Genomic DNA, 23,052 nt, shown 5'->3' with positions numbered 1-23,052 from the left:
TTGGGCGCGACCCTCTGCTCCTTTTGATTGGTTGCGGTATTCCTCTCGCCTTCCACCAGCCACCTTTGATTGGGCCGCAAGTGCGTTCGTCATACCCTTTGTACCCTATCAGAGCCCAGCTCAGTGGCGATGGTGGGTTGGCTTCCCTGCGCTGAACCCGGGAAAACGCGCGTGGCTTGTTAGAAGGGGTCGCATCCTGCCTGCTCTGTTTCCTTTGGAGCCCAGGTAGGCTCTGTATGTTGCTTTGCTTTCGTTGAGAGCCGGGCATTAGAGTTGCAGAGAATACACTGAGGGGTGTGTGTGTACACTGGGGGGGGGGGGTTTCTTAAGGGTGAGGGAAAGAGCCTTCTGCACATGCTCAAGTGATGTGCGCTCACTTCTATTTTTTCAGGGCGTGAGCCGTGCTACTGAAAGCAGACTTTATGCAGCTCAGCAGTGGAGAGTATTGGCTTAGAAAAAATTATCATTCTGGGTGGGGGACACACACAGATGTGATGCATCTACAACTCTCTATGCGCCTGCAGCAGAGAAGCCACAGAGTCTTGTGTAGGTGGAAGAAGTTTGAAGCACGTGACTTCTCCCAAATCATCCTGGGAAGTGTAGTTTGTTAAGGGTGCGTGGAATTGTTGCTCAGCGAGGATTAATTAAGTTACAAGTTCCCAGGACTCTTTGGAGGGAAGTGTTTTACATGTACGGTGCATAATGCAGCCAGAGATTTAGCCAACTGTGAAGACCCATTGAAATGAATAGACCTAGCTGACTTAGGTCCATTAATTTCATTGGGTCTACTCTGAATATAACTTGGGTGGATACAAACTGCAGACAGTGTTCACATGTTGGAAAAGGCACAGGAGTTGCCATTCTCAGAGTTCCCTGTGAAGAGGGGTTGGTCTTTAAACTACCCTGGAAATTGTAACACTTGGAGGGGAATAGGGGTCTCCTAACAACTCTCAGCACCCTTAACAAACTACAGCTCCCATAATTCTTTGGGGGAAGCCATGACTTCTTAAAGTGGTATCACAAGGCTTTAAATGGTGTGAAAGAAGCTTCGGCTAAATTCTTTATCCTTTGCTGCTAACAACCACTTTGTTCAGCAAGCTTCTCTCCCCATATCTCTTTCAGGCCTGGTCAATCATGACATCGTCAAAGAGGGCTGCCAGTGAGGGAAAGTATTGCAGAGACTGGGAGGAAGAGGAGGATTTGAAGGTCTGGCTTTGCCCTGTGGCAGGAGACAATGGCAAAGCAGCCTGCAGGCTCTGCAAGGGTACGATGCCTGCTGGCTACTCTGACCTTCGTCTGCACATGGCCACGGCTGAGCATCAGAAGCATTTGCCTCCAGGCTGTTCTGTGCCTTCTGCTGATGATGGGCTTGGTGACCTGAAGAATTCTGGTGCGGGAGCCACCATGCCCAGGAGGACACAGGTAACAAACGGGAGATGTCCTATGAGTGGGTTGTGTTTCTGTGTGAGTTGTAATTCCAGAGTTTCTGGAAGCATATCCAGAATATCTTATCGGTATTGTGTATGATGCGGACGCGGGTGGGGGTGTGGGTAAAACCTCAGTGCCTAGGACTTGCCGATCATGTGGTCGGAGGTTCGAATCCCCGCGGCGGGGTGCGCTCCCGTCGTTCGGCCCCAGCGCCTGCCAACCTAGCAGTTCAAAAGCACCCCTAAGTGCAAGTAGATAAATAGGGACCACTTACTAGCGGGAAGGTAAACGGCGTTCCGTGTGCTGCGCTGGCTCGCCAGATGCAGCTTGTCACGCTGGCCACGTGACCCGGAAGTGTCTTCGGACAGCGCTGGCTCCCGGCCTATAGAGTGAGATGAGCGCACAACCCTAGAGTCTGGCAAGACTGGCCCGTACGGGCAGGGGTACCTTTACCTTATTGTGTATATATGTATCTCCAGAATATCCTGTGGATAGAAATATCCTATGGGTATGCATAGAAGTATATATGTACAGTATAGCATATTCTATTATTATTATTATTATTATTATTATTATTATTATTATATTTTATTTAGCCTATGCTTTTTGGGGACAAGTGGGGCTTTTGGCCAGCAGGGAATAGATTAGTGCTTGACTTAAAATAGCTGCCAGGTTTAGCTCGCAACTCCCAATCTCAACAATTTTAAACTGCCAATAGCAAACTGATGGGAAAAATCCTTACTAGTTGGTTGGAATGAAGGCGCACAGTTACCGTGACTTCCTTCGCCAGGCATTGTTCCCATCGGCCAGTTCACCAAAGGCAAAAGAGGAAGAAATGGATGAGGTGTTGGTGAGGAACAGGAACGGAAATTCAGCAGAGGCTTTTCAGTTCAGCGCTGAGCCTACCTTGGAAGACATGTGAGACACCCTCCTTTCTCTCTTCCCACCTCACAGGCCCCACATTTATGGTTGATTATAACTTCACCCTCTCCTTCCCACCCCCAAATCTGAACCAGTGTACAGGGGTCATTGGTGCTGTTTGGGACTGGTAGGGCAGAAGGCGGGGAGACTAACAGTAGGTGGCGCCAGAGCCACTGTAGGTGGAGCCATCCCAACTGGTTGTAAGTAAAGAGGCAGGCAAATGGAGACTAGCCAAGAGCAAGTCTGAAGCTGCTGGGGCAGTGCCTCCTTTGCCCTAATGGACCAGCCTCTGCTGAACACAGCATCAACCTCTCTTCACCTCTCTTGTCTCTCCCACAGCCGAAGACTCCAGTCTGGTTTCACAGCCGAGCGTGGCTGGGGGAAGTACCACCAGCCTCGGAATCTGCTGCTTGCCCTCGTCGGGGAGGTTGGGGAGCTGGCGGAGCTCTTGTGAGTACGGGTGACGAGATTGCAGAGTAGGCCTCCCTCCACGGGCAGTATTTTGGGGAGGGAAGGGAAGGAGAGGATGGAGGCCTAAAGGTGCTTTCATAGAATCAGAAGGGTCCTTGGCGATCATCTGATCCAGCTTTTGCCAAGCTGGTGCCCTCCAGAGGTTGTTGGACTACAACTCCCATCAACTGGCACCACCTCCTGAGGTAGTCTGTTCCACTGTCAAACAGCTCTTACTGTCAGAAAGTTCTTCCTGATGTTTAGTCAGAATCTTTCTTGTAACTTGAATCTGTTGGTTCGAGGCCTGTCCTCCAGAGCAGGAGAGAACCAATTTGCTCCGTCTTCCATGGGACAGCCCTGGAGATATTTGAAGATGGCGATCATATCTCCTCAGTCTCAGTGGAACGGTTTCCCTCTGGAGGTTGTGGACTCTCCTTCCTGGGAGGTTTTTAAGCAGAGGTTGCATGGCCCTCTGTCATGGACGCTTTAGCTGAGATTCTTGCATTGAAGGGGGTTGGACTAGATGACCCTCAGGGTCTCTTCCAACCCTACAGTTCTATGATTCTTTGCCAGGCTAAACATACCCAGCTTCTTCAACTGTTCCTCATAAGGCTTGGTTTCCAAACCCTTGATTGTCCTCTGCACACGTTCCAGATTGTCAGTATCATTCTTAAGTGGCATTGCCCAGAACTGGGCACTCAGGGTAACACTGCATGCATCTGAGGGAGTGGTCTGCAGTTGACGAAAGCTTACGCCACAATAAAGTTGTTAGCCTTTAAGATGGTGGCAAAGTGGACCCCTTTTCAGCCCTAGAGGCGCATTCCCCTTTCCCGGAGACAAAGGGGGCAGAGCAATCAGTCTAAATTTTATCTTCGTAGCGTAGGTTCATGTCTACACGCATCTCTCTCTGCCCTTCAAGAGGCATGGTTGGTGTTCAAGGGCACATTTGAGCCAGGCAAAACCTCTCAAGGAGGCTGGGGGAAGAGGGTGAGGCCTAAGCAGAGTTCCAAGAGCATGGCAGAGAGGCCTAGTGGGTGCAGTCAGCCCTCAGGTGCCTCCCTCCTGCTTTAAGGTGTCCCAAGAGCCTTTGTTGGCTTTGCTGCAACAAACCACCACGACTTCCCTTTGGAAGCTTCGAATCCCTTCTTAGCTCCTTCCCCTCCTCACTCCATCGTTTCTCCCCTGTTGCCCTTTAGCCAGTGGCGGGAAGAAGCCCCCGAAGGTCTCCCGGGCTGGACAGCGCCCGAGCGCGAAGCCCTCTCCGACGAGCTCAGCGATGTCCTCATCTACCTGGTGGCTCTGGCGGACAAGTGCCGCGTGGACCTTCCCTCGGCCGCCCTCCACAAGATAGAGAAGAACCGCCTCAAATACCCAGCTGAGCGAGTTTATGGGTCATCCAAGAAATACACCGAATATGAGAAACAACAGGACGGTGCTGCTGTTTCTTCCGGAGCAGCGAGGGGAGAAAACTTTTGTGTGGCTTCGGGAGCCTCCCATCCTCCGGACACAAGCTGTGGGGACTCCAATGGCACTGGGGCTTCAGGGCTCAGGCAGGGCAGCGCCTCAAAGCAGGCCTCTACTTTGTCGTAGTCTTTTGTGAGAGGAGTCTAGAAAGCGCTAATGCAAAGGGAGCGATGTGGGGAGGGAAGGGTGCTGCCATTATTTCCTCCCTCTCCTTTTATGTTTTTGAAGGTTTAGATGATGCTCACTCCAGTGAGGAAGGGAGCCCTATCTGGCAGGGGAATTGAAAGTGACTAGTCTGTGGGGGAAGGCCCTTCACTCTACGCAGGCATTATGACTTTACCTCAGATGTGAAACTGACAAGGGCCTTCTACACACTTGGCCTCCTGACTAGAGCCCAGTTAGATGCCTCCATCTTAGTTTTTGTTTTTTAAGAAAAGAAGCCGTGGGAAGCTGCCTGTTTGAACTGACAAATGGGAGGTCAGGGCTGCTTTGCATCTGGATTTTTCCTCAAGCTTTTTCCCCACTGTCCATTGGTGTGTGTGGAAGAGATGCATTCCCCCCCCCCCATGGGTGTAAGGGCAGCTTGAGGAGCCCCTTTAAGCAGGGAAATGGTTGGAGCGGGGACCCTCGCCAGGGTCCTTCCTCTGCTCAGTCTACTGTGGCTGTTTTCATTTTAATACGTACAGGGCCTTCAGCTCCTGAGAGACTATATCTTTTTCAGGCTGCGTTGTTGTACATCCAATCAACAACCATATTGGCTTTCTTGGTTACAGCATTACATTGAGAGCTTAAGAGTTACAATTTTTCTATTCTGAAAAAAATGACTTGTTTTGGTATTGTCTCCTTGAGGCCTCATCCGCTGCCCAGTTTTTCAGCTATCCACACGACCTCATGGCCCACATTTCAAATAATATGCAGCACTTTTGTTGCTGAGTACTTTTGTCTGTCACAGTTAAATTTGTCTGGAGAAATAATAGATCAAGTGGAAGTGAAAATAGGAATCCATAGAGGAGAATCAGTTTAATGACAGGCTTCTTTGGAGATAAATATTTTGTGCATGATAGTTTGTGGGAAAGTAGATGCATACAAATGATTTGGAGATCTGTTAGGAAGCCAGTCTTCAGCCTTGTAAAATACATTTTATTTCCATTGAGCAGTCAAGTCATTGTGTCTTATTGAAAGATACTAAAACAGTCAGTGGACAATGGTGGGGTGAGGGGTGGGGGGTTGGAGAAAGAAGGGATATATATATACATATATATGATAGACAGTTTATCCAGTGTGATAATTTCTTAAGCCAGGGTTGGGGGACCTGTGGCCCTCTGCATATTGAGGGGACTCCAACTCCCATCAGCCTCAACTAGCATGGGCAAAGATCAGGGATGTTGGGAGTTGTAGTCCAGTAACATCTGGAGGTCCACAGGGGTTTTCTCTCTCAAATACATAGTATACCCACCAACACTTAACTCTTCCATTTCCATTACCAGTGTGGCCCCCTGCTTTGGCCATATAGAAGCAGAATTAAGTCTCTTTCCATTGGGATTCTCATAGCACTGTGGGAAAGGAGCTCTGCTGCCTTTCAGAGGTTGTCACACTGCTCCCCTTTGCTCTGCAGCATCTGTGCCTGCATCTTCTGCAGCATTTCCTGCATCCGACGGAGCTGGACAAAGAGAGACGAGAGAGATGCTGAAGTTGCACTTGCCTTCGGGGTGGACCACCTTTTTTGTATCGCTTGCCAAGTGCTAAGATGCAGCTGCTGAAGGACTCGGATCTAACATCGGACAGGGTTAGCAACTGCTAACTCCAAAGGAAAACACAAACACAAAGCCTTAAAATGTGCAAAGACTCACCTCCTCGTCTTTCTCGCGAATTAATTTCTCCGTCTCGGCCAGAGGCAGGAGTGGCAGCTCAGTGGCACTTTGACGTGACAGTTTCCTAGGGAGGCGAAAGAGGGCTGGTGATAGAACATGGGAAGATCCTGGCTCCTGCCTGTACATTAGCTCTGGGGGAAGGCTGTAGCCCAGGGGTAGAGCACACCTGCCTTGCATGTGGAAGGTCCCGGGTTCAATCCCCGGCGTCTCCAGGTAAAGCTGGTGGAGGACCCTGCCTGAAACTCTGGAAGGCTGCTCCCAGGCAGTGTAGACCAGCATTCTTCAACCTTGGGTGCCCAGTCATAGCTGGACAACAATTCCCATCAGCCCTGACCACTGGCTAAGCTGACTGGGAGCGATGGGAGTTGTAGTCCAACAATATAAGGCTGAAGAACAATGGGTGCAGGGCATTGCTGAGCTAGACGGACAAATGGTTGGACTCTGCGCAAGGCAGCTTGCTATGTTCACTGGATCATACCAATAAAGCAGTGCAGCCTAGCAGCAAAGAGTGAGTGTAGCATGGCAGGAAGATAATGGGTGTAAGGCAGGATTCCTGGTTAACCATGAACAAACAGCATGCTAGTGTATGCAGCACATTCTGCCCTGCCTGCAAGCAGGGAGTGGGCTACATACGTACCCCTACCTGAAGCATAACTAACACGTCCCCTTGCAGCTCTTTCCCCCAGTCCTTAAGCCAGGATGTGGGGAACCTTTGGCCCTCCAGATGTTGCTGAACTAAGACTCCCATAAACCCTAGCAAGGTAGGACGTGGGGTGACGGGAGCTGTAGTTCAGCAACATCTGGATGGGCAAAGGTTCCCCACATCTGCCTTAAAAGCACTTTGTTAAATTGCCAGTAGGGAGTTAAGCGAAGGAACTGGGAACTGCCAACTTACTCCTCGGTATTTGCTGGATAGAACTTGTCTTTTTTAAGGATATATCAGTGTGGAGTGTGTGCAGTTCTGTTTTATGATCATTTTCTTGTCTTAAATTAACCAGACTCCCTCCAGCCTCTTTGTTCATCTCACAACTGAGCGCTCTGCCCTGCCCTGTCCAAATCCTCTTCCCTTACAGAAAACAGAATCTGCTTACGCGCGGCTGCTGCGGTCTCGTGCCCCAGGTCTGGTCAGACTCTGAATGCACTGCGCGCGGTAGTTTTCGTAATGGACTTCGTGGGTCACATCCTTTAAGTCCTGCATATGGGTTTGAATCAGCATGTTCCGAAGTTTGAGGAAGTCGCAGTGAGCCGCGTTTTCCACTAGGGGGTGGGGTGGGGGAAATAGGAAGTCGAGATCAGTAACTTCCTTTGACACAGCGCCCTCTGCTGAGTGCCCTCTCCTCTTAAGGCAACTTACCTTCCACTGTCCCCCAAGGATATTGCCGTCCCCGGAACACTTTGTCCTTCGACTCCTTGACCACCTGACTGGATCCAATTACAGCAAAGGGGATGCTTTGCTGCAGGAAGAAGGCCAGTGAGGCCCATTATTGCTCCACCTTTTCCATCCCACCCGACACTTCTCCCTCTCAGAGGGAAGACCAGACCAGAGCTCCTCACCTTCATCTCTGCATCCTGAGCTTTGAACTCTTCGTCTTCATCCGAGTCACAGTCAGGAAACTCATAGATATTGATCCCGTTTTCCTCTAACTCCTGCCGGATCTATATGTCCAAAGGAATCAAAATGTGGAGCTAAAATACCCATGAAATGTAGCCGTGCAGAGGACAGGACTAGCAGTGGGGTGTGTGAAGAAATTGGCTCCAGAGCTGCAGGTATTGCAATGAGATTTCCTGTAGAGAGTGCAGGAAGCTCTATCCTTACAGTGAGGTGTTTACTTCAGACAAGTGTGCTACTTGCTGCATGCGTCTGTTCCAACCCAGCATATATGACTTTCCCCTGCAACACCCCTTTCAGAAGCCTCCCACAGGAACATAGGGGGCTGCCCCACATGGTGCCAGGCCATTGGTCCATCCAGCTCAATATCGTCTACATTGATTGACAGAGACTCTCCAGGGTTTCAGGTAGGGAGTCTACCTGGGGATTGAACCTGGGACCTTCTGCATGCAAAGCAGATGCTCTTCCAGCTGAGCTACGGTGGCCCTTCCCCCTTTCTCACCTTCTCTTTCTTGTGTTTCACCTCTGTTGGAGTCAAGCTGTCCGCCTTTCCAATCACCGGCACAATATTGACTTTGTCGTGGATGGCTCGGAGGAATACAATGTCCAGGGGGCGGAGCCTGTGGCAGAGGGGCGGGATCAAAATCCTTGACCCCTGTTTTCAGAGCCCCTGGCAGTTCTGCCTCCTACCCCCACTAACCCCTGGAGTCTCGAAGCTGGGCTTGTTTGCACAATTTGTGTTGAACTGTGCTTGCCCCCTCTCATCATTCATTTCATTTTTTAATAAAAAAATGAAAAAACAATCAGGATTCCAGTCCACTTAAGATCTGGCTGCCAGGTTTGTGCTGATAAGCTGGGCCGTCAGCAGTAAAGGAAGTTGGCACATGCTCAGTGGCACTTTATTATGCTGCCGCTCATCCAAGAAGAAGAAGAAGAAGAAGAAGAAGAAGAGTTTGGATTTGATATCCCGCTTTATCACTACCCTAAGGAGTCTCAAAGTGGCTAACATTCTCCTTTCCCTTCCTCCCCCACAACAAACACTCTGTGAGGTGAGTGGGGCTGAGAGACTTCAAAGAAGTATGACTGGCCCAAGGTCACCCAGCAGCTGCATGTGGAGGAGCAGGGAAGTGAACCCGGTTCACCAGATTACGAGTCTACCGCTCTTAACCATTACACCACACTGGCTCTCAGCAATGAACTAGGTGCTGGAAATAAAAACCATGGAGAGCTGCTATCCTTTCAAGCACTGAAAGACATGATCCTGACTCCCTATGGCCACACCCTAAAGCTCCACACATCTTACCCGTGTCCAAAGGGTGACAGGACATAGAGACAGCAGTGGACACGCCCATCCTGAATGTTCTTGCGGTCCAAGCCGCTCTCATCTCGAAAGTACTGCTCAAACTGGGAATCAATGTAGTGGGCAATTGGCTTCCAGCTGCAGTAGAAACCAGGTAGGAGAAGAAAGGGGGATGGGGTGGTGAGAAGGCCCCATTGCTAGTCAGAATCATACACACACCCCACCAAATCCTAGTTTCCTTAGCTACATTTACGTAATGAGGGGGACTAGAGCCTGGATTGGTCTTTAAAGGCCAGGAGGAAGATCAGCTACTTCCACATAGACACATATCACTTGCCTGTTGTCTGAGGGAATGTCATAGGGCATCAGAGTTCTATCTGAGACATAGCAACAAACCATGGTTTCCTGTGGCGTGTGAGCTATAGTTTGTCCACCAAGCCAGGATCTTAAGCCCAGTTTGGTTGGCATCACGTATGAATCCGAAAGCTATGGTTTGGCCCATTGCTTCGCTCTCAAAGGCCACTGCTTACAACAGAATCTGGGGGTTCTCAAGATAAGGAGGGGAAGAAAGTAGGGGCGCACACTGTTATTTGCTTGTAACATCTGAAAAGGTTAACGTAAGCCATGGTTTGAGGTCTCAATGCAAACCAACCGTCTGTGGTGCTTGCTCTACAGTGAAAACCAGTCATTGGAATAGGGTGGGCAATCCTTTTTTCGGTCAACGGCCACATGTCCTCCAGGATAATCTTGCCAAGGATTATATACAAGAAGTGGGTGGGACCTGTCTTTTCTCTTCCTCTCTGCCCTCCTCTTATTTCTCTTTCATATACTGCTTTTCCTCCTCCTGCCACCTGCCCACTTCTGCATTAGATGTTATAATTGGGGGCTGAACATGCATGGATGAACTCTTTCCTCATCCTCCATCCTTTGGGCTTTCAAAAGTAGACAAGATACGCTTTCTTCGCTTTACTCTCAAAGACCCAATAAATATTGGCTTTCAGCACCCCTAAATTTGGACCCACTTCCCACCCATGAATCCTTGATTTCCCCAGATCTGGGTCCCAGATCCCACCTTCCCTGCTATAGCACCTTATTCACCCCGGTGCTTCATCAGAACTGGGGCACAGGAATACATCCAGCTGGCCTCTTACCACTCAGTGTTGTCCACCGCATCTCCAAATCCTGGGGTATCGATCACCGTCAATTTCACTTTCACTCCCCTTTCTTCAATGTCTACTGCATGCTTGACAATTTCCAAAGTCTGGGGGATCCTGCCTGCGAAGTGGGGGAGGCAGGGCAGTAATAGCACTGGGGTCACTTTCTCATCTCTCCCCACCCCATCCAAAAACATCGCAGACTGGGCTGCCATCAGTCCTTACCTTGCGCATCCGGAAGTATCCGGTCCTTATATAGATCTGTCAAGAAGAGGCTATTGACAAGAGTGGATTTTCCCAGCCCAGATTCTCCTATTGGATGAATGAACGTGAAGGTATCAGCTGATGATCCTTGAACTCAGAGGAACTTGATTAAGACAGGAATAAGCCTGAGAGACTAGTTTTCTGGTTTTCAGGTCTGGAGATGCTTGAGGAATTTTATTTCTATGAATTCCGATGCAAACCTGACCTCAACGGATGCCTCCTGTACTGATCATCTTTCAGTTATGTCTCCAAATTTTGCAATACAGTCCTTGGCTCAAAAAATGCACCAACATGAAAATGCATATTTTTAAAAAATAAGACAGTTTAAAAATGCTTACAGTGAGATAAAGTACAAATTTACTTATCATTTAAACAAATTATCATACGGGTTGTTGTTTTTTTTAAATGTAGATTAATGCAGCAGTGGTACAAAAACGAATTTATGAATAAACATAGTAATTTAACACGGTCTGGAAAAAGACTGGTCTATCCAGCCCTAGTCAGGATTCTGATTTCTGTCCCTACCTCTGGAAGCAGAATATACCGTATCCTAGTGCAGGCCTCCTCAGCCTCAGCCCTCCAGATGTTTTGAGACTACAGTTCCTAGCATCCTTGACTACTGGTCCTTCTAGCTAGGGATCATTGGAGTTGTAGCCCAAAAACATCTGGAGGGCCGAGGTTGAGGAAGCCTGTCCTAATGGGTTTGAGGAGCAGGCCTGAGAGACTTGTCTCTCCTATGACACCTAAGAAGTGGATGTGTCTCAAGATACGTTCTAGTGTGGCTTGGCACAAAAGGCAGCCAAATTGCCCACTGATCAGTCGCCATCAGTGCTTTGACCAGGGGGTTGGGCACCTTTCTTCAGGGCAATCCCTTCTGGTCACGCTTTCAGGGTCCACCAGCCAATGGTGGGCAGGCCAGAGACAAAAGTGGGCCGAGCCATTCATGTGAATGTTACCACTGTATAGTAGGTTAGCTTCTACACAAGCACACTCACCCACTCTTCTCTATCCAGACAGCCAAAAGGCTCAGTCATAGGTCAAAGCAGTGGCAGACCTGGGGCTTTAAAATGTCAGCAGCGCCACCAGAAGGAGGAGGAGTATCAGGAAGAATGGATGAAATTTAAAGACTATTTAGCTAAATATGTTAAGATAACTTAAATGGAAAAGCTTGCAAATAATAGATAGGCTTAGGATTTAAATATGTAAGGATAAGACTTAAGATGTTTAAAGCTAAATTAGAAAGAAGGAAAGATGTTAAGTGATCAAGTAAATTTTTTGAGAAAATCGATTTTGGAAAACTGTTAAAATGATATATAATGAAATTCAACCAAGGGGATTTGAGGAAGTCACTTAATAATGTTACCAAGATTTAAACAGGATGTATGTATGTATGTATGTATGTATGTATGTATGTTTGTTTTGAATTTTTGAAAATTAATTAAAAAAAAACAAAAAACTTCAGCAGCGCCTTGTGCAACGCCAAATTTCAGTGCCCTCCCCCCCAACTTGCCTTCCGTTGTTTGTCATTGTTGCAGAGCGCCCTGCGGCACCCCCTCAGCTCGGCACCCAGTGTGGGGGAACCAGTCGTGCTCCCCTAAATCCACCTTTGGTCAAATAAAAAGAATGTGTGGTGTTCAAAGCCCAGTCGGGGACGGGGAGGAGAGGGTTGTGCCCTACAGAGTGCCCTGAGGACCATGCAGAGAGGCCTGAATGGCTGCACTTGGTGCACAAGCCAGAGTCTCTTCCACAACCTGGTCTGCACCATGCAAAATCCAACACTGAAGGGCACTTCTTCATTTGGCACGACAAAACTGCAGGTCTGCAATAGCATGGAAAGGAAAGAGAGCCGCAGGGAGTGTGTCTGGGTTCATTCAAGGGTGTTGGAGCTGGTGAGGGTGGAGAAAGCGGGTTTTCTCAACACATTACCTGCAACCATCAGAGTGAAGTCAAACCCCTTCTTTACGGACTTTCTGTGGACTTGGGTGGGCAGAGTTGCAAATCCAACGTAATCTTTGTCCTGAGGCAGACAAGAAAGATAGCGTCAGGAGGAGGCGTCCCACTGTCTGGTCCTTCCCAGGTGTTCAGAGAGAGACTCAAAAGAAAACAACTCAAGGGAAGAAAGGCAAAAGAGAGTCCATCTTACAGGTTTCTTACCATAATTGGTTTCTAGTTGTACGGAGGAGACGCTGCAGGGGTGTCAGTGTGCACCTTGTTGGCTCAAACACCAACTTCCTGTGGCGGTGAAACAGGAAGCCAGATCTGCACCCGTATCAGAGCATCGCCATCTCCCATTGGCTGGCCTATTTTCGTTTCCCTCCTTTCCTTCCACCTGTGGGTAGCACACATTTCAAGTTAAAATATCACTGCTTGGAAGGTTGTGTGGGAGCTGACGGACGCACTGCCTTTTCCTCAGCTCTTATGCTCATGGGACAAGTTTATAAATGGTGACTGAGGTCACTTCTCGCCCCCTTGCTGCAACCCATTTCCTCACAAAAAAACAGTGCTCAAGGGGGCTTATGAAACAAGCACACACAGAAGAGGGGCTTTGGGTACATTCACATTGCCACTTACTCTGCATTTAGTGCGCTCCCTGTGCCGGTTTTTGAAGCTGCATTTGCATGGCATTTAGTCACAAGCCATATCAGACTTGTAGTTTCTTGGCAAATACTGCTGTTTGGAGTGTTTTCCCCTCTAACCAGGTTCAGTCCAACTAGAAAACTTAAGCCACATTTAATTTGTACTTTAAAATGGTGTGGACATTTGAGACAGGCATCAAGCATGCGCAGACGAGCATGCATGCACAGGTGACAACTTCACAAAGAAAATCATTATTGAAATCATAATCAAATCAAGATCAGACAAGAGAACAACTTTTTTGTGTGGATGAGGAGAGTTAGACCTAATATAAAGGAGATTACCTGGCGAAAGCAAGCTCACACCTCTCACTGAGTTTGTATACTTACTTAAGGTATATATGTAAGAGGCTCGTTTATAATTATATTTTGGGAATGATTCTTGTTCTTATGTGTTGTTTTATACTTTCTGGATGTCCCGTGATCCAGTGCCGGATTTACATATAAGGTAAACAAGCTATAGCTTAGGGCCCCACACTTTTGGGGGCCCCAAAAACATTAAAGGGAAAAAAACAACTGGATGTACATTTCCAAAACATAAGATAAAAACAACAACACCTAAATACAACAACAGTGTTTTGTGTTATGTAGGCTCCTATGATGTAAGTAATGGGCCCCGCCTGCTCCCTAAAACAACACTGGTAAAATACATATTTTATTATGTGCAAATGGCTTTAGATTATTATTATGTGCAAATGGCTTTAGATACCTAGTATGTCGATAAATTACCATATAGCATATATTCAACATAAAAAACAGCAACAATTTGTTGTTGACAAAGGATGGCTGGACATATAAAGGGCCCCATTACCTTCAGTAGTTTAGGGTCTCATCAAACCTCATCAAACCTCATATTATAAAGCAGCTGTTTCTGTGCCCTGCTAGGAGGTGATTATTTTTGTTTTTGTTTTCCAATATATATCTTATCAATAAAAATAAACCTGTGTGTCGTGAGCAATTTTGATTCTGAAAGTGTAGCCCAGAAAAGAAAAAGCCTTTGAGCCTCTGCATTGGCTCTCTCGCAGCTTCCTTCTGTATTGTGTCTGTTCCCCACCCAGCCTCTAGGGGGCTCCTGCTCTCCCCTGTACTAATGCAGAACACAGGAAATAGGCAAGCAAGCCATTTATCTGCTCAGTTGCTTCCGTGCTGTGGCTGTGTGTGATTGGTGGAATCCACAGATTTTGCTCCAGCTGAATTTCTGCTGCTCCCCCACCCAACTGTTTTCTTTTTTTGTGTGAAGGCAGACCCACCACGCAGAGTGTCTGCCACTATTCAGTTCTTGATGCAACTAAAGCACGTGTAAATGGGGCCTTCCAGACTCAAGTTAATGTGCCAGTAAGTTCAGGTTTTGCCATTATAGTTTGCCTGGAGAGTTTTGCACAGCAAACCCAAAAGATCAGATTTTCTGCGATAAGGAAAGTGATGGGAAAGTGCACTGGGAAGGGTTAGAAAGCCCTCGCTTGGGTGCAGCGTTGCCTGAGCTCCCTACAAACAGATCGGGTTGAACGCTCAGTAAACAGGGGACTCCTGCACCCAAAATACTGTACCTGTAATTTCATTTATTTATTTATTTTATTCCATCGCTGTTGTCCTTTCTTCTGTCATGAAACTTAGGACAATGCTCTAGTTACAGGTAGGTAGCCATGTTGGTCTGCTGTAGTTGAAACAAAATAAATAAAAAATTCCTTCCAGTAGCACCAATAACTAACTTATAAAGGTAAAGGTACCCCTGCCCGTACGGGCCAGCCTTGACAGACTCTGGGGTTGTGCGCCCATCTCACTCAAGAGGCCGGGGGCCAGCGCTGTCCGGAGACACTTCCGGGTCACGTGGCCAGCGTGACATCGCTGCTCTGGCGAGCCAGAGCCGCACACGGAAACGCTGTTTACCTTCCCGCTAGTAAGCGGTCCCTATTTATCTACTTGCACCCGGGAGTGCTTTCGAACTGCTAGGTTGGCAGGCGCTGGGACCGAACAACGGGAGCGCACCCCGCCATGGGGATTCGAGCCGCCGACCTTTCGATCGGCAAGCCCTAGGCGCTGAGGCTTTTACCCACAGCGCCACCTGCGTCCCTAATAACTAACTTACTTGGTCTCTAAGGTGCTACTGGAAGGAAATTTTTCTTATTTTGTTAGGACAATGTATTCACCAGATCTTTAATAACATGTGCCTCCATCCTTGGGCCATTATTGGTAACAGGTGCCAATTTAACGCTGTCTTCTCATTCTAAAGTTTAAACTGGGGGCGGGGGAGGAGAGCCTCAGAGCCAAAACTGTCTTAGATCCAATTATAGCAAACCGCTCTGAAAACTATTTTGGCTAAAGGGGCAGGGCATACGTATTATACACAAACCACTCTCATCAGCCCATGCATGGACGCGTAGCCAGGAATTTTGTTGGGGGGGGGCAGCCAAAGTTGTTGAGCTTTTAGGAAATCATCCCATGAAGACAACATTACGGGGGGCAGGCTTCTGCTGGGAGAGGCAGGCTTTGACTGGGGGTTTAGAACCTCAGATAATTGAGTAATTTCAATGCTTTTCCGTAATATTTGTGGATATTATTGCCCTCCCCCCAGCTACACCCATAAGCCCCTGCCAGGGATGTAAACTTACCAGTGGCTTTGGCAGGTGAGTTGGGGCTGCCTTGACATGAGGCAAAGGAGCAAGTGGGGTTTTCTTGAGGGGAGGGGCACCAGTCCGCTATCCTCCATGCCTATTGCTTGAGACAATTGCAAGCCTGTTTCCTTGTTTTGAAATAGGTATTTCATTGATTTTCGCAGAAGAATAGTGAACACAAAGCAAAACTTGGAGTACAGTTCATCAAACACAGATAGCATCATAAAAGTACACACACAGTTCGTTCATGAAGTTGATCTCTCCATAGTGAAACTTGCGCCTGCGATAAAGATGCTGATTTTGTTTATATACTCAAGAATCAAAAACCATATACGCAGAAATTTGTATTTCTTACTTTGCCCTTTTAGCACTCTGCTGTGCTGAGTCAAACGTTCGGATAACATTATTTCCTTTACTCGAGTGAACCATGACTGCAAAGACCCTGACCCGTTTGCCACCTGATCGCTATTCCCATAAGTTCTTGTTTCACCCTAATGTGTTTTATTTTTGTTTTTTAACACATTACGGCCACAGAGGCTGCACTCAACCTCAGAAGACTTTTATAGGAGGAGGAACTTTCAACCCTCTCCCCCTCTGGCAGTTTTTCTGCTGAAAAGTCTTCCACCCACAACCACATTGCCTTTTCCTCCACTCACTCTTACATGTATTTTTGAAACAAATTGCCAACTTCCGTTTCCCCCATGCTCTCTCTCTCTCTCTCTCTCTCTCTCTCTCTCTCTCTCTCTCACACACACACACACACACACACACATACAGCAGTGTGTAGCACTGTTGTAAGACTTGTCTCTGTAGATGATTTGTCATTCAGGAAGCATCTATAGCCTTGAAATGAACATTAAACGTTTGGGAGTTCTTTGCTCAAGTCCATGATGCCTATCTGGCCAGTCTTACAGGTCCATTCGCAGTGTGATCAGATGCCAAAGTCACAGCAGTGTGTGTGTGTGTGTGTGTGTGTGTGTGTGTGTCTGCACTGGTGTAACTCCTTCCCTCATTGCGCAGGTGCCACCCCTCGCGCATATGCATATTCAGAGTCTTTCATCACCCACGTTTCCTCTCCTGCCCACATCATACCCTTTGCTTTTTGTACCACGTGGGGGAGCGAAAGTAGCAGTACGGTTTTGAGATTTGGAAGCTTAAGAGTATCACCTCTTCCCCACTCTCCTTCATCTTCTGCCATAGTCGCTTGCTCCTCTTGAATCTGTCTCTTGGCTTGATCAAACTATTCTTCTGGCTCCTTCCTGCCAGTCATGTCCTCCAGAAAATAAGCTCTTGAACCGTTTAAGCTGCTGCTGCCGCCGCCACCACCCAGCATGCCTGGCCTACACCTTCCAGTCTACTTTTGGGCACTGCTGATCAGCTTGGCTCTTCAAGGTAGGTCGGAATTGGTTCAAACGGAATTCTCTGTCTTGACTGAGGCTGGAGAGAAAGTCTGCTGGCACAGATACCATGTTTAGGTAGGATGGGCAGATTGGACCTTTGCAGGTTTGGGAATTGCTGGGGTGAATTGCTTGCTGCATGTTGCGTGTGTGTGAGAGAGAGTTTTATTGGAGAGTTCCAGGGCATGGTGTGTTGTTACGTGAGGCTGCTATCTTGGTAAAGCTAAGCAGGTTTAGCTCTGGTCAGTGCCTGGATGGGAGACCACCTCGGAACCACATGGGCAATGCTCTGGGTTCCTTGACAGAAGAAAGGCAGGATGTGAATGTAAGAGAAGAAATAAAAAGGAGGCACAAAGGTTTTAAAGGAGATAGGTGATCTAGTGCTTCGTCAGGCTTGCTCAGGGGCAGAGCTCATGCTTTGCTTCCAGATCCAATCTCTGACATCTTTGGGAAGGACTTGGGGAAACACCTGTCTGAAATTCTAGAGCTCTGCTGCTAATCCATGTTAAGCCACAGGCAGTTAGTTTGTAGCCCTGCAAGGACTGCAGTGCCCCTTGGCCCAGGCACCATGGTCAATAATGAGGGTGGATTTTGGAAATTTAGACCAAAGGCCTCAGAAGAGCTATAGGCTCCCTGCCCCTGAGGTATGGACAATACTAAGCTAGATGGCCTAATAGTCTTGATTTCCTAGTTCCTCCTTCTGCTAACCGAATTAGCAGCCAACTTTAATAATTGTGCAAGTTACAGATTTGCCAGAATGTCCATTGAGACTTCCTGCTTTCAGCGGTAGCTATTTCTTGGCGGTATGCATTTGGAGAGGCTGGGTTTTTTCTGGAGTTACTTGTTCCCTGAAGTTTGCTTCCACTTACTTTCAGAGGTGTGGAGAACCCCCAGATAGGGTTACTGCGTGTTCCCATCCTACTCTGATCTGTAGCAGAGCTGTCAATTTCTGGCAAGGGCTGGGGGGACAGCCGGGAATTGTATCTCAGTGAAGAGTCTCTTAACAACTTTGAGCACTCTTAATAAACTACAGCTCCCAGGATTCTTTGGAGGAAGCCATGACTGTTACAGTGCTACAAGCAGGCTTTAAATGTATGGAGTGAATATCGGAAGGATACTCTGTGTCCATTATTCAGTGGTCTGAATACCTTTACTGTTCTTTCTACATTTGAACATATACAGAATTTTGTTATCATTGGCCTTATTTGGATATATATTTTTGGACAAATGGATGGCTTATATTAATATGTATGCTTAAATTAGATTTGATGGATTATTCTTATTATTGTGAGCCAACGTTCTTACTTTGTTCTTTCTGTTAAATTTGCAACTTTTTGTTTCATTTTTAAAAAGATCTACACAATGCCAAAACGCATGTTTAACATCACATGCAGTTTGGCCCGAAGAGTGTTTCAGTGAGAAATGCAAGTTCAGATCCCAGCAGTGCAACCAAGCTCCGGCCAATTAACTCACCCCACCATCTAGATGTTCTCATCTCATGGATGTTGAAAAAATTGTGTGCTGCTTTTCTTTATAAACTCTGGGCGCTTAAGGAGAAAAGTTAAAAGACAAAATGTAAAACATAGCATCATCTTAAAGTTAAAGGGACCCCTGACCATTAGGTCCAGTCGTGGCCGACTCTGGGGTTGCAGCGCTCATCTCCCTTTACTGGCCGAGGGAGCCGGCGAACAGCTTCCGGGTCATGAGGCCAGCATGACTAAGATGCTTCTGGTGAACCAGAGCAGCTCACAGAAACGGCGTTTACCTTCCCGCCGGAGCGGTACCTATTTATCTACTTGCACTTGAGGTGCTTTCAAACTGCTAGGTTGGCAGGAGCAGGGACCAAGCAACGGGAGCTCACCCCGTTGCGGGGATTTGAACCGCTGACCTTCTGATCGACAAGTCCTAGGCTCTGTGGCTTAGCCCACAGCGCCACCCACGTCCCTTAGCCACATCTTACAAAACCACAAAATGAGAGAATGATACATGTCCAACATGCAAAACAGCGACAGCAGTGAGCGATTGAATGATAACCAGGAAAACAGCCAAAGCAACCCTGTAGAAATAGGGTTAATGTTTTGGTAAAACCAAGGTTTTGCCTCGCGACTAAGATCATCCTCATTTATATCACACCACAACAACACACCAACACACACAATACTCTACACTATCCCCTAGCTGTCTTCATCACCATCATCACATCATCTTTCATAGAAATACAGTAGTACCTTGGTTCTCAAACTTAATCCGTTCTGGAAGTCTTTTCCAAAACCAAAGCGTTCCAAAACCAAGGCACGGTTTCCATAGAAAGTAATGCAAATGGATTAATCCGTTCTAGACTTTTAAAAACAACCCCTAAAACAGCAATGTAAATGGATTTTACTATCTAACGAGACCAGTGAAAATGAAAGCAATAAACAATGTACTGTAGTCAGACAATCAATCAATCAGTCAGTCAGTAGCTGAACTGAGTTCCACACAGTCACAAAAACAAAACAAAAGAGCCACAAAAACAGAAAATAAATAGCAAAAGCAGACAGACATCAGCGTAACACTCAAAATGGAATTGTGGCACTCAAAATGGAGCACATTCGGCTTCTGAAAAATGTTCGCAAACCGGAACACTTACTTCCAGGTTTGCAGTGTTTGGGTTGCAAGTTGTTTGAGTACCAAGGCGTTTGATAACCAAGGTATCACTGTATAGGAAACTCTCCAGGCTTCCAGGCAGAGGCTTCTCCCAGCCCTACCGGGAGATGTCAGGGATCGAACCTGGCAACATCTGCATGCCAAGCAGATGCCCTGCCACTGGCCTACAGTCATTTTCCAGCTGTCCCTACTCCGCTTCTGCTTCTTCAGCAAGAGTGTGAGAACCACGCTCACAGTAGTATTGGTGGCGGCGGTAACAAAGCCGCAAGGCTGCTTTCAGGCAAACCCCACTTCTCACCAGTGTGGGTCATAAAAGCCTGTGCTGCTGCCACAGGGAGGAAGTCGGCTGAAGGCACATCAAGTCATTCTGCCGGTATCTTGGTGTGATCTGCCACTGTCAGCAGCTTAAGAGCTACCAGATACTTTACAGGTGCTGCTGTTGTGTTAGCAACAGCCCAGAGCACAGGAATGTTGCCTGCAAAACTTGTCACCAGTGTTTTGGAGAGGCAGAGAGCGAGAGAGAGAGAGAGATTAATCTGCTCCTGCCTTCTTCTTTTTTTCAATTACGTTTTATTAAGTTTCAACTTTTTAACATGTACAATCAAAACACAAACTTGTCTTTTATTTTTGCACCCCGTTTTCCATGTTGTTTCTCTCCTTCTGCTGCACCCTGTCTTCTATTAAATCATAACAATATTATAATCTAATTACTTCTGTTGCTCATAGCTCAAATCCTGTTTGTGAGTTCATCGTACTATAAATTTAAAGTGACTAGTCACTGCTTCACCATCTCCCAGCAAGGGTGGAGAAATTCGATTCGGTTCATATTTAAAACCGAACCTATCAGATTCTCACATTCCAGAACAGTAGGAGAACTGAAATGCATCTATCCTTCACAGCGCACACCTCTCTGGATGTTGTGACGCGCTTCTCCAAACAAAAATGCATATATTAGGAGAAAGCGTGCGTACAAATTAAGACGTTTGTGAAAATAACATGCAAAAATGCATAATGTTGTGGGGAATCGCGTCCATAAATGAGTGCATTAGTCAAAACTGCAAAAAAAAAACAAAAACACTGATTCTGAGCAGAAAGCCGTATTAAAATGCAGGTGAATTTTCATAGGAATTTTTTAAAAAGTAGATTGCTGCAAAATGTGGAGAACTGAATTTCTGACTAGAAAAATGAGACACTTCAGACGAACAAAACTGAGAGATCCTTCCATTCCAACCTCTCACCCCAAATCTCCTCCCTGGTTAAGAAGAAGAAAAATGGCTTCCAGCTGACTCAAGTCACCCCCCCTTTCCTGTGCTTCTATCAGCTTATTGTGCAAAAGAGCCGCAAGCAGAGTGCTTGCTTGCCACACAGAAGGTCCCACCAGCCTTAATATATGGAGGAAATGGCAGTCAAAGTTTGCATTATGGAGATAAAACATTTTCAGTTAGTGTAGTGGTTCTCAAAAAAGTTTCTCTGGGCCACACTTTCAGAATAAAAATGTGCTCGTGCTGCACCAGATTTTTCTTTGATAAGAAATACACTGGAAAACAACTCCCGACAGCGCTTGATTTATAACACACGACACAACTACTTTATAATATGATCACGGGACATTCATAAAGTATAAAACAAGGCAGCTACATAAGAACGGGAATCTTCCCCCAAATTTAATTTTACAGAAGCCTTATGTACCTTAAGCATGGATACAAACTGAATGAGAGGTGTGAGCTTGCTTTTGCCAGGAAATTTCATTTATATTCGGTCTAATTTGAGACAAGCAAACTTTCATCTCATTAACTCAAAGAAGCTTCACTTTTCTGACCTTTCATATTGGGCAAAGTTGAAAAACCCTGTTCCTAACAATACGTTGTGGAGAAGTTTAGAAGAATAGCCAATGCTCTTGAAGAGAGGCATGGATGCTGTTTCTGGTGGTGGTGGTGGTGGTGGTGTTTATACACACAAGCTATGCTATACTATACTATACTATACTATACTATACTATACTATACTATACTATACTGAAATCTTTAAATGTTTATTGAATCTCCTTGCCACACTTGCCACCCTCTCCTTCCACACCAAGTGTGGCCCACCACACCCTTTGAGAACCATTTTGCGGCTGTTTGTACAGCAGGGCGTCATCATTAAAGGCAGAGGCAGCTACAGCGGCCACTTGAGAAGCTGGCAACCCTCAGGGTGTGAGAACGCAGGGGTACGCCCTTCATCTGTGGCTGGGGAGAAAGAGGGGGTCGGAATGAGGAAATGTTACAACTGGCCTTCTTACCAGAATGATGTGTGTGTGTAGATTTCTCTCCGAGGCTGCATAAACACCATACATTTAAAGCACATGACTCCCCCCCCCCCAATAATAATCCTGGGGACCATCATATGCCTCTTGCAGCCCTAAACTTCCCAGGACCCTTAACAAACTGCAGTTTCCAGGATTCTCTGGTGGCGGCAGTAGGGAGGAGTGGTTTAAAAATGCACAGTTTGTATGCAGCCTGATAGGTGAGTGACTTCTGTTGCCAAGGCAGAAAGGCTGCTGGCTCTCTTCCTGGGTGGCAGTGGCATCACCAGGGCAGGACTTTGGGGCAGATGTCCAGGGGATTGGACTGATAAGATACACACAGGCTTGACCAGCAAGACTCTGGGAGGAGTGCGTATAATAATAATTCCTGTCCACCCTCCAGCCCAGGTCATTTTATTCACAAAAGAGCTTTTTACCCAGTGTTCGTAAGAACCAATCAGATTTCCTCTGAGCATTTCAAAAAACCCCACGTGGGGACAAAGTTACACTACAAAACTAATTTAAGCATGCATACTTCTGAGTAAATAAAACAGAACTAAAAAGGAAGAATGCATTCAGCAAACCCAGAGGTCATAAACAGCAATAAAGGAAGGAAGGATGGGTAGTATTTACCAGCTCTTTCTTGGCCCTTAAGATCTATCTAAAGATCAAAGAAGCTACCTACTATCTTTTACGGCTCAGGATGCCTGATGAAGCAACTGGCCTGTGTATTTAGAATGCTGATACGTGCCTGTCAGGCGTAGAAAATGAACAGTAGAGAAAATGGCCAGAAATGCAGAGGCTTGTGGGATTTGATCAAAAATTATTGTCAATGAATCGAGCCCAGTCAACGCCATGCTTTCATAGCGGACACCATGGCTTGATGCATATTTTATAATTCCTCATAGTAATCCCACCTGACCCCCACACTCGGGATATGTGCACTCCTACACTGGCTGACCACGTTTCTATGTAAGTGGGGGGGGGAAATGCAACTTTACCATCTAAAGAGGATGGAA

At 46.9% G+C, this 23,052-nt stretch overlaps 3 protein-coding genes across 6 annotated transcripts in view; 2 read left to right on the top strand and 1 right to left on the bottom strand.

Annotated features, from left to right (window-relative positions):
* Positions 1–101: 101 nt before the first annotated feature.
* DCTPP1 (dCTP pyrophosphatase 1) lies at positions 102–5,416 on the top strand. Of its 3 annotated transcripts, none has more exons than XM_028702097.2 (5): positions 102–225; positions 1,123–1,422; positions 2,249–2,346; positions 2,689–2,799; positions 3,996–5,416. In XM_028702097.2, exons 2-5 carry the CDS (start codon positions 1,135–1,137, stop codon positions 4,387–4,389), a joined length of 891 nt encoding a protein of 296 aa, XP_028557930.2. In that variant the 5' UTR covers positions 102–225; positions 1,123–1,134; the 3' UTR covers positions 4,390–5,416. The 3 variants fall into 3 exon arrangements, with proteins under 3 accessions (XP_028557930.2, XP_028557929.2, XP_077773122.1); XM_028702096.2 differs by having other exon boundaries at positions 2,219–2,346; XM_077916996.1 differs by having other exon boundaries at positions 107–234; positions 2,219–2,346.
* On the bottom strand, positions 5,383–13,934 carry SEPTIN1 (septin 1). Its single transcript, XM_028702091.2, has 12 exons — positions 13,906–13,934; positions 12,616–12,790; positions 12,388–12,478; positions 10,423–10,509; positions 10,195–10,318; positions 9,047–9,181; positions 8,246–8,363; positions 7,689–7,790; positions 7,489–7,588; positions 7,226–7,391; positions 6,114–6,198; positions 5,383–5,923 (listed from the first exon to the last, which is right to left on the bottom strand). The coding sequence occupies exons 2-12, from the start codon at positions 12,616–12,618 to the stop codon at positions 5,843–5,845; spliced, it is 1,092 nt and encodes a 363-aa protein (XP_028557924.2). The 5' UTR covers positions 12,619–12,790; positions 13,906–13,934; the 3' UTR covers positions 5,383–5,842.
* Positions 13,935–16,706: 2,772 nt separating this feature from the next.
* The window catches only part of ITGAL (integrin subunit alpha L), a 43,014-nt gene continuing 36,668 nt past the window's right edge, over positions 16,707–23,052 (top strand). The window contains exon 1 of one of the 2 annotated variants that reach the window (XM_028702088.2): positions 16,707–17,098. In XM_028702088.2, the coding sequence (XP_028557921.2) occupies positions 17,038–17,098 (61 nt within the window). In that variant the 5' untranslated portion in view covers positions 16,707–17,037. The remainder of the gene's footprint in view (positions 17,099–23,052) is intronic. The other variant, XM_028702087.2, reaches the window with a different exon arrangement.

The sequence above is a fragment of the Podarcis muralis genome, chromosome 13 (genome assembly GCF_964188315.1).
Source record: "Podarcis muralis chromosome 13, rPodMur119.hap1.1, whole genome shotgun sequence".
Lineage (NCBI taxonomy): Eukaryota > Metazoa > Chordata > Lepidosauria > Squamata > Lacertidae > Podarcis > Podarcis muralis.
This window is presented reverse-complemented; position numbering and strand designations above follow the sequence as displayed.

Bases quoted from the DNA above. Each gene is read 5' to 3' on its own strand.
- DCTPP1 (XM_028702096.2), top strand. From the start codon at position 1,135: ATGACATCGTCAAAGAGGGCTGCCAGTGAGGGAAAGTATTGCAGAGAC. The intron at 1,423-2,218 runs GTAACAAACGGG...TTCCTTCGCCAG, and splicing joins CCATGCCCAGGAGGACACAG to GCATTGTTCCCATCGGCCAG. The intron at 2,347-2,688 runs GTGAGACACCCT...TCTCTCCCACAG, and splicing joins GAGCCTACCTTGGAAGACAT to CCGAAGACTCCAGTCTGGTT.
- SEPTIN1 (XM_028702091.2), bottom strand. The intron at 7,791-8,245 runs GTGAGAAAGGGG...TTGGACATATAG, and splicing joins TGAAACACAAGAAAGAGAAG to ATCCGGCAGGAGTTAGAGGA. The intron at 7,392-7,488 runs GTAAGTTGCCTT...CCCACCCCCTAG, and splicing joins TCCTTGGGGGACAGTGGAAG to TGGAAAACGCGGCTCACTGC.